General features: G+C 52.3%; 5 protein-coding genes across 5 annotated transcripts in view; all 5 read left to right on the forward strand.

Moving 5' to 3' along the window:
* Positions 1-149: 149 nt before the first annotated feature.
* Positions 150-969, forward strand: CC84DRAFT_1259311 (Glyoxalase/Bleomycin resistance protein/Dihydroxybiphenyl dioxygenase; the record flags this gene model as incomplete). The annotated part of the gene is made up of 3 exons (XM_018184900.1): positions 150-344; positions 398-798; positions 877-969. 2 exons carry the CDS (start codon positions 150-152, stop codon positions 665-667), a joined length of 465 nt encoding a protein of 154 aa, XP_018036373.1. The 3' UTR covers positions 668-798; positions 877-969.
* Positions 970-977: 8 nt separating this feature from the next.
* Positions 978-2,149, forward strand: CC84DRAFT_1259312 (uncharacterized protein; the record flags this gene model as incomplete). The annotated part of the gene is made up of 2 exons (XM_018184901.1): positions 978-1,236; positions 1,285-2,149. Coding segments are annotated over 2 exons (678 nt in total), but the record flags the coding sequence as incomplete, so codon positions are not given.
* A 254-nt stretch (positions 2,150-2,403) lies between these two features.
* CC84DRAFT_1176089 (uncharacterized protein) lies at positions 2,404-2,976 on the forward strand (the record flags this gene model as incomplete). Its single annotated transcript, XM_018180191.1, has 2 exons — positions 2,404-2,562; positions 2,737-2,976. 2 exons carry the CDS (start codon positions 2,404-2,406, stop codon positions 2,974-2,976), a joined length of 399 nt encoding a protein of 132 aa, XP_018036375.1.
* A 330-nt stretch (positions 2,977-3,306) lies between these two features.
* On the forward strand, positions 3,307-4,309 carry CC84DRAFT_1176090 (uncharacterized protein; the record flags this gene model as incomplete). Its single annotated transcript, XM_018180192.1, has 3 exons — positions 3,307-3,340; positions 3,484-3,767; positions 3,845-4,309. 3 exons carry the CDS (start codon positions 3,307-3,309, stop codon positions 4,307-4,309), a joined length of 783 nt encoding a protein of 260 aa, XP_018036376.1.
* A 2,937-nt stretch (positions 4,310-7,246) lies between these two features.
* CC84DRAFT_1176091 (ankyrin) overlaps positions 7,247-10,215 on the forward strand; it is a gene marked incomplete at both ends in the record, with an annotated part of 4,250 nt that continues 1,281 nt past the window's right edge. The window contains 5 exons of the mRNA XM_018180193.1: positions 7,247-8,102; positions 8,159-8,332; positions 8,386-8,410; positions 8,468-9,055; positions 9,110-10,211. Of these exons, the coding sequence (XP_018036377.1) occupies positions 7,247-8,102; positions 8,159-8,332; positions 8,386-8,410; positions 8,468-9,055; positions 9,110-10,211 (2,745 nt within the window). The remainder of the gene's footprint in view (positions 8,103-8,158; positions 8,333-8,385; positions 8,411-8,467; positions 9,056-9,109; positions 10,212-10,215) is intronic.

Here is a 10,215-nt window from a genome sequence, read left to right on the forward strand (position 1 = left end):
TTTACGGGTGATCGCACGTGTCTGAGATGGAATTATACTTCCCAAAGTATACATTCGCGAGAATGGCGGGACGCTCCAGCTGCCGAACGACTTCTACCCAGATCTCGCCCCATCAACGAAAGGAGACTCCCTCCAGCCCCCGTATCAGGATGACCACCTATGAAATCAGACCCCACAACCGCGTCCTCAACCACATCGCCCTCCACGTCCCGGACCTCGAAGCTGCCGTAACCTGGTATACCACCCTCTTCGGCTTCCGCCGCCTGCGTGCCCCCATCTGCTGCGACCGCTCGACCGACCCCTGTGCCCCAATCTTCCGTGTCTACGATGCCGAGCTGCACAAAGTGAAACTTGCGTTCCTAGCCACCGGCAACGGCGTCGGCTTTGAACTTTCCAGTTCATCAACCCGCCAATGTCGGAACCCGCCGGTTTCAATTATACCCGCGGAGGGGTGTTCCATCTTGCCGTTACGGATCCGGATCCTGAGGGGCTTTTGGAAAGGGCTAAGGCGATGGGAGCAAGGCAGATTGGGGAGGCGGTGACACCAGCGAGTTGTGAGGGGGAGGGGGAGAGGCAGGTGGCGCTATACATGCAGGATCCGTGGGGGAATGTTATCGAGGCGTGCAGTTGCAGCTTTGAGAAAATGATGGCGAACAGGGATAAGTAAGGCGAGTATGGAATGGATGCATCTGTTGTCTGCCTCCGACGGAGGTAGTTGAATATGATTAATGAAATCTATCAAGTCGACCACAAGAGAAAGCATTGCTTGCAGCTGAGGACATGGCCATCTCGCAGACAGTACGTCGAATCCACTTCTTAACGCATCTCAATTTGCTGCTCATGGATATGTTAAGCTTTTGTTAAGTCGATCCCTAGTTTCTAAGACAGAGAGGATATGCGCAAGGTGCGCTTCTGGGGGATTGCATCAGTAGTCGTGTGAATTCGAGTCAGATGGTGGACACCATCGGCACTGGTTGCACAGGCCCAATTATGAGCTCTTGGACACTCGAACTCAAGCAGCACCCTGGAGCAGCCTAACCTCGAGCCACTTCCCCCACGTCAAGACACTACTCAAACGCGCTCAACCCGCGCGTGTTGCTCGCGCGCTTCCGCTCGACTCCGCTCCAGTGAACACCCCGGCAACTCCCAACGAACGACTTATCCCTCGCCTTTGGCAGGACGGTTCTGTGACGACCAGCTCACCAGGTAAGACAAACATACTCTTACCCAACCTAAGTACCCTCTCCCCGTGCACAAACTCGACAAGCAAACTCACCCACGAAGTCACCAAACGCGACCATGGACCCGCTCTTGCCCACCGACTTGGACACAACAGACCAGCACCTCAGCGCCATGGGCACAATCGACTGCTCGCAGGACGCGCACACCTGCAACAATTACAGCCCCTCCATCCTGGCCGCTTTCATCGCCGGCGTGTCGGTCCTCGTGCTCCTCTGCGTCCTCGTCTTTTACATGGTGCGCGCCCACGACAAAAAGGTTTTGCACCAGCGCCGCGCCTCAACTATCTTCCCGCTGTATCTCGGGTCCGGACGAGATGGCCGTACTGGCGCGGGCGACGATCTCCAGCTACGGCGTCTGTCTCATCGCGTGTCGATGCCGCTGCCCATGCATGTCCAGCGCATGGGCTCGGGCGCGGCGGAGGTGGCCGGCGCACCGCCCTCTGTGGGAAGCAGCGACACTGAAATCCGCCGTGAGCTTTCTCCTAGCGATGGCCATTGGGTGTCGAGCGTGCGGGCTGACAACAACAATTTCATTGTTTTCTATGATCCGTCGCGCGCTATGGACGCGGGAAACGACGCTACTGTGGTCCTCAACGAGGTGACGCGCTTTGATGTGCCCCGTACTCCGAGCGTCGACACTCTGCCAAAGTATGAGGAGGTAGAGGCGGAGGGTGGATGGAAGAAGGAGCGGCTTCCTGGGGGCGTTGGACAGGCGGCTGGAGGGTGGTGAGCGCTGTGGCCTGCGATGCAGTGTTAGAATCATGAGTTTTGGGATAGCATTTGTACATTCGCGGATTCGGACATGTCAAGGTTCTGCTTTCGGGAACGGATTGAGACATCCATGTCGATAGGGCGACTGAAGGACGCTCATGTTGTGGCAAGGTATTACCACTGAACGCTATAGGAGGAAAGAGCTCTACAGCTCCTCCCAATGGATTCTTCATGCGAGTCTTTACTCGTTGAGTTGTCTGGCGCACGCCACGTGCTGAAATCAACCTTATCCACTTACAATGCTCAACGCACTCGCCACGTGCTGATAAAAGCATAACCACGTTCAAATTGTCTGAGCGTTGCCGAGCCGAGCCATGTCTACCACTTCTCTCCTGTGTTCAGTGACAAGCCGCGCCAGCTTCCGCGTGCGTACCTCTACAAATCGCACGCAATGTCCACTGTCACCGCGCCCATCGCCCGCCTTCTCTTTGGCGCCGCCCTTCTCGGCCTGGCCTACCTCGGTTTCGCCATCTTTGGCCTCATCGTGCTCGGTTTCGCGTGGTCCCAAAAACAGAAACAGCAGTATCTTCACGTCGAGTCACAGCAGGAGGTGCGGACGGGAGACGAGTGAGACGTGTAAGGCGCCTTCCTGGGGCATATTAGCGATGGCATGCTGACGGATTAACTGGACTTGTCCGGGCTTGACAGACGAGGCGTCGACATAAGCCACAAGGGTAAGCCGCCTTCCTGCAGTATACCTACGGTGGCACTCTAATCGGTACAGGAAACTTGGCCGAACTCGTGCAATGAAGGCTCTTACGTGGGATATGGAAGACGGCGAAGTGGTTTTCAGCTGCGGAAGTTGCACTCATTGCCGTGGGCTGGGAGGACATGGAAAAGGTGGACAGCTTGGGTGCCTGAATATGAGGAATTGTTGAAATACCACGAGCGGAGGAAAATGTATACGTGTTTGATGCGTGGAGGAGATGTTCAAGAACGTGATTTCATTGGGCAGGCGTTGTGAGCGGTTCCTATGACCGATTTTGAGGTTCAAAAATGCCCGGAGGTGCAATGAGTGTGAGGAAGATACCACCCAGGCGAACGGCGACGGCCCGGTCACGTTCTCGAAGCACGATGACAGTTTAACATTGTATTTTTACTACAATAAAAGGCATACGCATAGGCTTTTATAATTGACATCGAAAGCCCCTGTTGTAACAATCCCTAGGCCAAAGACACTATCAAACATACCCCAGCGCTTCTTCACATCTTCTTCTGATTTTTCAGAGAAGCATCCCTCAGCGGTTATCTGATTCAACGACACACTACAACTTGGACTACCGATAACTAAGACATGTATCCATTCACGATTCCCCTGTGGCCCGAAGGTATGCCGCCACTGCCTACAGATGTTGAAAAAACTCCTTCTCCCGCAGGATCCCTAGGATCATCGCGCTAAAGCCGAGGAAGCAGTTGCGTTTTCCTGAAGTCACTACGCCAGGTTCCTCTACACATAACCTGCTTGGTCCAGACGACGACACCGCCAGCACATCGTCTGCTGTCTCCGATGCGCCTAGCCTCGAGCATCTTACGGAAGTCGAGCCTCGTACGTTCATGGATATTATCGATGACGCCATTCCAGATTATACCAATTACCGCAGTCCCAAGTCCCCACTATGCGATGGCACTTCAAATACGTTCCACGGCGTGCGGTTCGGTGCAGAAGCGCTCCCTGAGCGAGTGGTAAAGCAACACAAATACCTTCGCCATTCCCACAGCGCAGTCTTCAGATCATTCACCGCTGATATGGAACGCGTATGCCCACCAGTTCCTCCCGTCCGTATGATAATCTTGAATACTATGGCTACTGGCGAAGGGAGAGGCTCATGTAGGATATCGCGTATGCTCGGAAACTTCGCCTAGGAGAGCATCGTCGACGTCGCCGCGCCTACAGCGTACAACAAGATGCAAACAGGCCATTCATCGAAGGGACTCCTGAGGTTACTCCTTCCCATGAGGCGCAATGTGATGTGAATATAAGGAAATGCGCGAAGATTGGGATTTTTACGGTGGAGGAGATGTGGCCTGATCTTTTGGAGACTTTTGAGGATGGAGCAGGCAAGGATACAGATGGGAAAGAGTTGCCACGTCCGAAAAAAGGACTCTACTCGAAATTCAAGAAGTTCATCAAGCCGCATGGTGACAATTTTATCCGGAGTATACATACGAAGGATGAATGGGCTTCTGAGGCTGAAAATGCGCGTTCTGGACGCCGGGAGAAGGATGATAACCAGAATCAGAGGGCTGGGATAAATCTGCTCGCACATACTATGGGATTTGGGATGGGTCGATTTTAATCTATGTGCGCTCGATATATCGTCCGACGGCGAGCGAATTACCTTTTCGAAAGCGAGTCCCTGCAGTCATTTCCCGGACTGACGTCTGACCTTTCGACAGGTTTCGATACATAGCTTGGTGATCTTCCCACGACTCAGATTATCTCCCAAGCCCTCTCTCAATAAGCTTTCTGCCAGAATGACCTGTTCCTATAAATTTGTGATGCGATAGGTAGATTTGATTGACACGTCACCAAGATGACCTATCCTGTCCATCGTAAACGCATACCCATAGCGCTGTAAACAAAAGAAAAACGTAGCGCTACAATATTGCTAGTATCTACTTCCGGCCTTTTCATAGCTTTATATAAAGTTCACCACATCCACACAGTGTCTAAACATCATGATAGTGAAAGTACTCGTGGCCGTTCTGGTGATAGTGCCACTTGTTGTCATCTTTGCTGGGCTCGCCACAGCTCTGTGCTTCCGCCGCGATGGCATCGTTGATTCCCGCATTCGCTCACCTTTCGACAGCGCAACTGACTGTATCCATGCACTTTGGTTTCTGATAACAAAGAGACCTGTGGCTCATGCACGGAGAGAGGATTTGGAGGCCGCTGTGGCGATGGCTCACGACTAGCTGGTCAATACCAATGTCGTAGTGCATTTCTGAAGAAAGTTCTGACATCACCACCCGATTGATGTGCGCATTATTGACTCTCCAGATAGGCATCACTATCAGATTGAAGATCTCTGTTGGTATTGTAGTTGTTGGATCACCATTTTTAGCCGAAATTGCAGGACATGCGCATATCTTCTTCATTGCCCACTTAAATCTGCACGAAACCTCCCCACAGAACCTCCAATCTTACTGATTTGTAGACAATATCGACAATAATGCTCTCCACGGATAGCAAAAAGTATACTATCACGGCCACTTTCATCGCGGTCATATAATAATCTTCGTCGTTCGTTTTCGCAGTCGAAAGCGTTCGAGCAACGATGCACCCCCAGCAGATGCTACTACCACTATAAGGTCATATTGGCCGTTCAAACGCGCGGGTAAATCTGATATTGAAAAAGCTACACGAGGGGTCTCTCCCGGGGAGATCTCTCAGCCCTCAGATTCACGAATGCTTAATTCAGAGAAGAATTTGGTTGTAGAGACTGCTGACAAAGACACATACGCCCAGGCGCAAAGGAATGAGGTGGGGAAGGCGACAAGTCCCCGATTATTTGGTATGGTCGATGAAAGTGGGCCCAATCGATCTACGCGAGCCAGGAAAGAGCGGGTTTGTCAGCACGACGAATGGGTTAAGAAAGCATTCACTGGGGTCTAAACGCTGTTAGAAGTTCAATGGGTGCAGATCCATGTAAGGTGCATCCCTGAGTGGACAGACACACCATGTCCCGAGACAGGTTGGCAATCTGGACTTTCGGCGCCTTCAATGTGCAGACTTGTAGAGCTCTCGTTCATACAGGATGTTAATAGACTAACCATTCTTCAGGTCAATAAGCTCCGACAAGGATCTCTACAGTGCTAATCTTGCTTTCGATCGTTCCGTCAATGCCGTCAAACGACCCTTCAGCGATATCCCCCTGTTTACTCAGCATTCTGAGAGAGCTTCTGTCTAGCGGACGACTGAGTAGATAGTGCGTCCAGGAAGTTCGTTTCTTGGGACTTTGGAAATTACTACAGAAACGAGCGTGCCAGGAGCGCCGTTGTGCGGAGGAGGAGACTCTTACAGACGAGACCATACGCTCGGTACGCGCTAAGAAAGCTTAGTGTATGTCAGCTTCCCTAGCTTCCGCCTATATCATGTGCATTTTGTTGCCACTAAATCAGCGGTACGCCTATTCGTTACGACAACTCTTACAATAGGCGTGGCGCACGCTTATAGCTTTCTAGAAGTCTTTACGACCGCGTACCTTTGTCCTCTACTCCATGCTTCGAGTCTATTAGAACGTTCCTAGTCTTTCCTTTCTTATTCAAACAAGTTCGCCATGATGGACAAGGTCAGCCTCGTTCTGGCGCAGCCCGTTCCATCAGGCATGTTGAACTACTACCGTGCTAGTGCAGACCGTGGCGAGGTCCCTCACACGACTCTACACCACCTGCCATGGTGCTCGCTTTCGCCCAGTGATTACTGTATGGCTTATCATATCTCGCCGTAACTGGCCGAGTCGTCGGTGTATCCATCATCGCGCTTTGCTATGGTCGTGCTACTAATGCGAGATGGAGATTGCGGCTCGTCCAGCTATAGCGGAGGACGGGGGCTGAGAGCTCCTGTGCCCGGTTCTGCGGGAAGTACGGCTGAGTTGAACCAAAGGCGACGACTCAAGGTTAGAGCTCGTGGGGTGCATATGGGACGGTATCGAGAGGGGAGGACATGAGCGCGCAGATAGACAACGGTTGCACGCGCAGGAACGGGGTTGCGAAACACAATTGTGCGGGTGCTTCTACTGTTGGCAGTTCGTCGTATGCATTCAGACCGCAGGCTAGGCGTTATCTGAGTTGCTCAATGGCAGTGGTGGCTTCTGTCCCTGGGCTATCTGGTACTTGCAAGCAGTGGCCACCAAAGTTATTTACCAGTACCCAAGATGCGTACCGGGTAATTTCTTGGCAGAAATCAGCGCACTGAACACAACATCCGTCACTGTTGGTGATCTTGGCGAACAGACTGCGCATCCCTGCCTTCTCACTACCTCGCTTTAGAGGCACAGCCATAGGTTCTCCTTGCTTCTGATGTATTTGCTCTGTTACGATTAACCGACCTGTGTTGTAGCAGGCTGGCAACAAACGATGTCAGGCATGCATATTGCAGGTCGATGCTGCAAAGAGGCGCAGCCTGCTGAGCCTCAGTCTTGCCCCGCAATGTCGAAGACGTGCCGCACGCATGAGTGGAGAAACTTACCAACTAACAAACACAGTCATCAGACCTACGACTTTCATCAATGATGCGAAAACGAGACCGCATGCAGAATCGTGTTCGAGCATTGTTCACGTCAGACATTACCCCTTCAGCACCACCCCACAGATTTCCTCTGCCGCCTGCACAACAAGCATCTTCTCCCGCTCCACCGCTATCGTCCCCGCCATGTCCGCCTGCATCGAGCACAGATCTGTCGGTCGCGACAACGCCGCGTAGCTTGGTGCTAGAAAAGGCCTTAGCGAAAACATTGGAGAAGCTCCCGCAGGCCGAGAAAGCCGCGTTTGCGCAGGCATCCAAGATGATTGACGAGCGAACCCTGCTTTCCCGCGTGCACGCTTACGACGCGGCGCATAAGGACGACTCATCCTTCAGGCCTCACGCTGAGCGTCTTTCGAAGTTCCTGATTCTGCTTGATGGATTCATGGGAGGCGTCGCTATAGGCATCCAGGCGAGTCCTGAGATATCATCTCTGGTCGTTGGCTCTGTAAGGGTCGTCATCGACCTCGCCCTGAAGTTCACGATGTACTTCAGCAAGCTGAGCGACATGATCTGCACTTTCGAAGACTACCTGGGCCCTCTAGCGGAATATGGGAAGGCGGCAGATATTAGTTTGGTAGAAACGACAGTGGTCAATGCTTACGCTAACGTGCTCGGCTTCGGCCGGAAGGCGCGCCGCGTATTCGTCGATGCCGAAGGTAATCAGCGGAAGTGGACATCTCTCCGAGCGTTCATGCGCCAGCACTGGGAGACGTTTGAGTCTGAGTTTGCGACCATCAAAGAAGATCTGCAGCACCACCTTGACGTACTGCTGCATTCTGTCCAGTCGCTGCATTTTGACTTCTCCAGAAAGGTTGAGCAAGCAAGGAGGCGTGAAGAAGAAGGTATGACCGCCCACTCCAATGTCACATACTCATGTTCGTGATTAACAGATGTTCAGGGAAGGAGAGGTCGGCATTCCTCACCTGGCTATCGAGCATCGACTTCGAGAAAACTCACCAAGACACTTTTGCGAAGAAGCATGAAAAGACGTGCGACTGGCTGATAAAAGAGCCAAAGTATCAGCAGTGGTTCACCAGCCCGGCCTCATCCCTTCTCTGGTGCCACGGCAAGCGTAAGCATTACTGCAATCTTACTCTAAAGACGTGTTCTGATGATAACTTACAGCTGGAATCGGTAAATCTGTGCTTGCGTAAGTGAAGACGGCACCTGTCTTGCCTGGAAAGCCTCGATCCTAATCGCAGTCTAGGTCAAACGTCATCGAAGACATTACGACGAAGATTGGACTACGAGAGGATGCCGCCCTCTGTTTTGCCTATTACAACTATCGGGACGCGCGGCTGAAAGAGCTTCATCAAATCGTAACTGCACTGCTCAAGCAGTTGTGTCGAAGAAAGGACCAGTTGCCCCGCGACCTGCTCCAAACCAAGCATGATGCCTTGCCTTCATCTCTGGTGGGCACACAGGAAAGGTTCAGATCCCTCATCGAAGATCTGCCTCAGGTATACGTGGTGTTCGACGCTCTAGACGAGTGTCCAGAGCAAGAGCGAGGAGATATTCTTGGATTCATCACCGGCATAGTGACGGCTCAAGTTCGATGCCATGTTAAGGTATTCGTCACGAGTCGGAACGAAATGGACATCGCCAAAGCCTTCGGTGACAGACACATACCCACGATCCAAATCCAGACTGAGAACGTCACCGCCGATATTGAGACTTTCGCTCGCAGCCAGGTTGAAAAACTACAGGGTGGGGAGCATGGAAAGACGCTCTACGTTACCAACGATGGACTCAAGGAAAAGATTGTTCGGACGCTCGCTACAAAGGCAGAGGGGATGTAAGTGTTCGTCCAGCGGTTGGTAAAAAGTCTTTCAGGCTGACTGTGACATAGGTTTCTTTGGGTCAACCTTCAGCTGGACAGCCTCTGTCAAGCCAGCAAGGCTCAAAAAGACGCAGTGGTAGAAGCTGCGCTGGACGCATTGCCCCAGGGCTTGCCGGACACCTACGTTCGGATTCTGGAGCGGATCGAAGCCCAGACTCCATACATGAGGGATTTGGCAATCAATTGCCTAGCTTGGACCCTCTATACCCGGAGGCCTCTCAGCACTCGAGAACTACAACTTGCGCTTGCAGTCAACTCAAATTGCAAAGTGAGAGAGGATCTGCAGACCGACTCACCTCAAGTAATCCTTGAGGCTTGTGCTAATCTGCTGGAAGAAGCTAACGGCTTGATCCGGCCGATTCACTACACAGTGCAGGAATTCTTGACAACTGCTATTCAAGGGCTGCCGCACAGAAGCATACGGGCGCAGCTTCTCGATTCGAAAGCTGTGCACACACGATTGAGCTTAGCGTGTATCGCGTACATCCGACTAACAGCATTCGGAAAGCCAGCTCGTGACGTATGGGGTCTACACTGCCGATTCAATAACAACAGTCTTGCCAGCTATCCATACCAGAGCTTCGACTATCATATCATCAGATGCGAAGAGCTCTCTCTCGATGTTATAAACCAACTGGAGACTATTTTGCGACAAGAGAGTGCATCTCTTGCAGCCATCCTGCAGATCAAGGTGTTGCGAGATGGCCACGACTACTGGACTATCAAGGAGCGCTTCAATCGCATGGACTTCCTAGTCACTCCTGGTACGATCGTGTATAGCACAAGCCTTTACAATGTTCCCACTTTAAGGCAGAAATGGGTTGAGCAAGCGCCCCCAACATATGCGCTACACCTGGCGGCTTCTGCAGGACTTACTAGCGCAGTCAATCGACTCCTTGAGGCAGGGTGCGACATCAATGAGAAAGACAGCAATGACAGCACCCCTCTGTACTATGCGTGCTCTGACGGCGATGTGGATATTGCCCAGGTGTTGATTGACATGGAAGCCGACATCAACGTGCAGGGTGGACACTACGGCAACGCGCTCCAGGCAGCTTCATCTAGAGGCCATGAGGCGATTGTGAAGCTGCTGCTCGACAAGGGCGCTGAGGTCA

This window comes from Paraphaeosphaeria sporulosa, assembly GCF_001642045.1.
Source record: "Paraphaeosphaeria sporulosa strain AP3s5-JAC2a unplaced genomic scaffold CC84scaffold_5, whole genome shotgun sequence".
In the NCBI taxonomy this organism is placed as follows: Eukaryota; Fungi; Ascomycota; class Dothideomycetes; order Pleosporales; family Didymosphaeriaceae; genus Paraphaeosphaeria; species Paraphaeosphaeria sporulosa.